This window comes from Nicotiana attenuata, unplaced genomic scaffold (genome assembly GCF_001879085.1).
Source record: "Nicotiana attenuata strain UT unplaced genomic scaffold, NIATTr2, whole genome shotgun sequence".
NCBI lineage: Eukaryota > Viridiplantae > Streptophyta > Magnoliopsida > Solanales > Solanaceae > Nicotiana > Nicotiana attenuata.
Window position 1 is genome coordinate 70633 of NW_017671052.1, and position 5201 is coordinate 75833.

The following is a 5201-nucleotide window of genomic DNA, read 5'->3' on the forward strand; positions in this document are numbered from 1 at the left end:
GTGGGTGGAGAGAGTAGTGAAAAAAGGGAATCAAGAATGAAGGTTTTGATTGGTGAACTAGCAGTGCACAATAAATCTCTGGAAAAAAAAAAGGCAGAATAGCCTCGTAGGCACTTGTACTTGTTAGCGTTTGTCATCCCGGTCCCTATATTCAAAGAAGATTCATCCAGACACTTATAGTAGTTCAAAGCCAATATTTTAAACCCTCTCACTCGCGTGTCTTCAAATCTCTGACATGGATGACACATCAGTGGCCTACGTCAAATTTTTGTTACTACATCTATTATACTTATTTTTCACATATTTAAATTATTCATTTCCTTTCTTTATTCCACCATTTACTCCATCTTCCTCCTCCCTCACCATTTTTATTCTCCATTCACAAATTTTAAAAATCTCCTAACCGTCACTGTGTGCAACCCCTCTTCGACCATCCTTCACCTACAAAGCTTCTTCACAGCCAACATTCCACCATAGCATCACCAATCAACCACCAAAAGCTAAACCGGCCATCAATAATGACCACCTGAAAGACCAACATCACCCAAAACTTTTTGAAATTTCACTACAAGAAAACTAGAAAATAGGTTTCACCGGCGATCTTCTTTCATTATTTCTATTTCTTTTCTTTGCAAAGGCTATCTTTCAAAGTAGGGAATGGGGTGTGAGAAAAAAAAACTCCCCAAAAATTGATACAAATCTGGTACATGTTTTGGATCTATAGCGACGAGGGATGTCATTGTTTGGATGAAGATATGGTGGGGAGGGTACCGTTGCTGTGGGTTTTGGATTAAAATGGGGGAAGAGGAGCAAAGTGAAGAAGGGAGGGAGACACGGGGGGGGGGGGGCGTCCTTGGTGGGCGACAGAACATAAGAGAAAGAAAAAAATCACCTATTTGGCCTTTTCTTTCTTTTCTAATTTGATTTTTTGAATTTTTCTTTTTCTTTTTTCCTTATTTTAATCATAAATTTTTTACGTTCATGCTCCTTATATGCGTGAAATACACGATTTTGTCCAGTTCAGCGATTAAGTTGCCACATAGACTTGGTCAATGGTCAGAGGGGTTTAAAATATTACTTTTAAACGAGTAGAGGTGTCTAGATAAAACTTCATCAAGTTTGGGGACCGGGATGATAAAGTGGCACAAGTATAAGTGTCATTCTACCAAATAAATAAGATATTAACTTGGTACAGGAGGTAAAAATTCCATTGAAGAAACCATCACAAAGGATGGAAGGTTACATTTGGGACTCGGTTGATGGGCTTAGCATGTGAAATGTGAAATGGAGTTTGGTTAGTTAAATTCAGCACGGTTCTATGCTGAATATTGTTAGAAACTTCCTCTCTGTAGTGTCTCTCTCTCCCTCGTCTGTTTCTCCGTGGCTCTGTCACCCCCCTACTTTCTTTCTGTTACTATCCTTGTTATGTTAATGTCTATCTTCTTATTCTCTAATTCCATGTATCCTATTTATAATTGTGTTGTTTGAGAAGATTGTAACATTGGTGCTTTCATTGATTTGGACCCCATGGGTCTCTTCTCTTCTACTATTATGAATTATCACCTCGACGCCATCCAGGGACTGATGGTGGAGTTGATGGACCATAGCAATCGTATGCTGAGAATTCTCGGAAATATTGAGAACAAGTTGTCTGCCTATTCCAAGACAATCCCCGAAACTTCTGCACATCGGGATGTGGTTGTCTTTGGACCATAAGTGCAAACCAAAGGATATATTAGCAGCAGAGGTTGACTCTGATTTGGATAATGGACGCTCCAGCCCTGCGGATGATTCTGAAGACTTATTGAGAAGGTGGAAACTAAAAACGAGAGGAGGAAAATTCAAAAATTTATGCCTGCAAGGTGTTCGCTGAAATACCCAATAGAAAAATTGACATAAAAGTTGAAGATTCAGTGAAGAATGATTCAGTTAAGCATGAAAGCCAGGTGTTTGATGAAATGATTCATACAGCTTCTACGGTTAAGTTTGCTTACAGTGGCAATGTCATGTTTGATAATCAACTAGCACTGCCTCGTGTCCTTTCTGCTTGCAGTAACAGCCAACGTCTCAACAGAGGTATATTTGATTACTTAAGTGGTCTTGATCATAGTAGACTTATTTTATCCTTGCATCAATTTACACTTGATCAATTTGGATTGGAGTTTCCATTTGATCCTGGCTCTAGTTCGCTTACCATATTCCTTAGAGTTGCTAGCAATTGTATATTCTGTTATGCTTCTGAGCGACTTTCCTAATAGGTTCATAATGTCAACCTTAATGAATTCTTGCATTGAACTCTTAAAACTTCACTTGCGAAATACTGTTGATGCATACAAATCGGTAACAACAAAGCTTGTGGGCAAAAATGTTCTTCTAAGGATTGTTATTGGTGGCAAAGACCCTTCATTTGTTGCGTCATGTGAATGGAGTGGAGTAAACATTGGATTAGACTTTCCCTATGATCCTGGTTCCCGATTTCTTACTACATACCTTGGGGTTGAAGATGCAAAGAGGCAGGAGTTAAATGTTCTACACATGCTTGCTCTTGAATCCTTGATATGGAAGTTGTTTCATTGCACGAGAACATGTCCATCACCATGATTACACCATATGGCTATCCTTTCTGGTGTTAAATTGATTATGATCTTTGGGAGATCATCAAAGTCTAAAACATTACATGACTTATACACGCTTGATTTTGAGACGATGGTGTTGTCAAGAACTAAATTGTGTGGATTTCATCCTTCACCTATATCTTTTGGTGACATCCAGAAAACACTATCCAATGAGATTACAGTACTCGTGCAAGAAACCAATAAATTGTCCTGAAGTCCCAGCTCATACTTTGCAAAGCTGCAGGGATATTACTATGTGGGAATTGTTTGGAATCTATTAGGCCTTATTTTTGGTCAGTTGATGAGGTGTCTTATGGCTTTGATCAAGACTCCCAGAATAATTCCAAGTTTCTTAATGTTGGTGCAGGTTTCGGTGGCTCTTGCTCTCAGAAGGATATTGTTATTTTATCTCCCATGTATGAGTGTAATGGTAGTACTGTTGATGTTATTAATGTGCTGCCATCTAAAAAATTCATTATGATGATGCAACTGCTTCAAGGGAAGATTGTAATGTTTGAGTTAGAAAGATTTCTAGCCCAACAAGACTCATATGCTCTTACTATAAACTAGAAACAGAGGAGTCATCTAGTTCTTTCTTTTGGCAACAATGTGTACATCATATCTAGCAATTGGTTGTCACCTCATGCTCTGAATTTAACTTCTTATTGACTGGAAATCCTCTCTTGAACCTTGAGGACAAGGTTCTCATTGGGAGCGTGGGAATTGTCATGAATGATATTGGGCTTGGGCCAAATGAAAGTAGCGGAGAAGTTGGGGTTGATGATAGTGGGCTTGGAAAGCCACTAAGCGAAAGGAAAGGATTGAAGAGACCATCACAGAGGATGGAAAGTTACATTTGGGACCCGGGTTGATGGACTTAGCATGTGAAATATGAAATGGAGTTTGGTTAGTTAAATAGCACGGTTGTATGATAGTGGGACATGCTGAATATTGTTAGAAACTTCCCCTCTCTCTAGTCTCTCTCTCGCTCGTCTGTTTCTCTCTGTGGCTATGTCTCTCCCCCTACTTTCTTTCTGTTACTGTCCCTGTTATGTTAATGTCTATCTTCTTTTCTGTAATTCCATATACTGAGTTTTCTATTAATGAAAGATCAATTCACTATTTATAATTGTGTTGTTTGAGAAGTTCATAACAATAAGCTTGACAACAAGTAAGCAATTTTCACTTCTAAATCTTTATATTTCATTTCCTTTGCCAATGCTAGTCCTTTTTTGATGCTTCAGAGTTATATTGAGGCTTGAAGTGTGTTTCATTAGTCATTACCGTGACTACTCATTCATTAGTCATTACTTATCAAAAGTAGGAAACTATTCAATCAAGCCAGGCATAGGACTTGAAGAAGAATTTTAGGCTAAGGCCTAGGATTGTATTGGGTCACTTTTGCCCCAATACAACCATTACTTGCTTTATAGTTTTGGAGTCAAGTGCACAAATAGCCATTTTCAGGGATGCTATTTAGATATTAGCCAGTACTTATTTTGTCATGAAATTTTAAATTAAAAATCTTAACTTCAGGACACTTTTTTCCCGAAAAATTAAACTGAAAAATTAAAATTCAGGACACATCGGCTAATTCTAAAATAGCAGTCCTTTAGAGTGGTTATTTGGTGTCATTTCTACTATAGTTTGGGAGCACAAAACCCAATGTATTACATGTATTGTAGTAGATAAATTCCTAGGGAAAATGCATGAGTACCCCTTCCCCGATCTATATCCGAATTTCCAACTACACACTCTACCTTTGCGGGTTTGTATTACCCCCCTAAATTATTTTTAAATGGAACAAATATCACACTAAAACTAGACAATCAAACTCTTGGTAAGTGGTGAACTATACGCTCTGCCACATGTATATTTAGTACTTTTTTTATTCTTTTTTCTTTTTCTTATCCTTTTTTCTTATTTTTTCTTATTCTCATTTTTTGGTTATTTTATTCTCTTTATTTTTGTTTTGGTCACCGGTGGCATAAAATGGTGGTTGTCGGAATTTCAAGGACATCATTTTTTCCGGCGACAGATTTTTATCCCGATTTGAGTGTATTTTGCTTTATATATCTATATAAATTTTTCTTGAAAGTGTAATTTATGTGTGGGAGGAAGAGCAAAAGAAAGAAAAACGATATAAGCTGAGAAGACTTTTTTCAGTTAAAATTTCAATACCTCAATTTTTTTCGATGATGAATTTTTTCCCCCAAATTTGAGTTTAATTTGCTTTGCTTATGAATAGATCTTTTTGAGAGTTTAATTTGTGTGTGAAAAGGATAGAAAGAGGAAAAAGAAAAACAGAATAAATGGAAGAAAAACGGTTAGACAAAGTCGCCGGTGAATGAATATCCGCCGGAATTAGAGAGGAAACGAAAAAAAAGTTAAAAAAAAAAGACAAAGAAAAAGGAAAAGGAAAAGGAAAAAAAAGTAAGAAAACATGGTTAAGAAAAGCAAAAAAAGAAAAATCTGAAAATCGTTTTTTCTTGCTTCTCACTCTCTCAAGGAGAGTGAAATACACACACTCTGCCACATCAGCTTTAAGGGTGCAGATAATTCTACTTTAAAATAGTTTTTTTTTTT

At 36.9% G+C, this 5201-nt stretch overlaps 1 protein-coding gene across 1 annotated transcript; it reads left to right on the forward strand.

The window, feature by feature from the left end:
- Positions 1–1207: 1207 nt before the first annotated feature.
- On the forward strand, positions 1208–3731 carry LOC109205538. The gene is made up of 2 exons (XM_019368248.1): positions 1208–2076; positions 2983–3731. Exons 1-2 carry the CDS (start codon positions 1959–1961, stop codon positions 3183–3185), a joined length of 321 nt encoding a protein of 106 aa, XP_019223793.1. The 5' UTR covers positions 1208–1958; the 3' UTR covers positions 3186–3731.
- Positions 3732–5201: the final 1470 nt, after the last annotated feature.

What these genes read in the sequence shown, in the direction of transcription:
- LOC109205538 (XM_019368248.1), top strand. Translation starts at nt 1,959, where the DNA reads ATGATTCATACAGCTTCTACGGTTAAGTTTGCTTACAGTGGCAATGTC. An exon ending in CAGCCAACGTCTCAACAGAG is followed by an intron (nt 2,077 to 2,982) that starts GTATATTTGATT and finishes ATGTTGGTGCAG; the next exon opens with GTTTCGGTGGCTCTTGCTCT.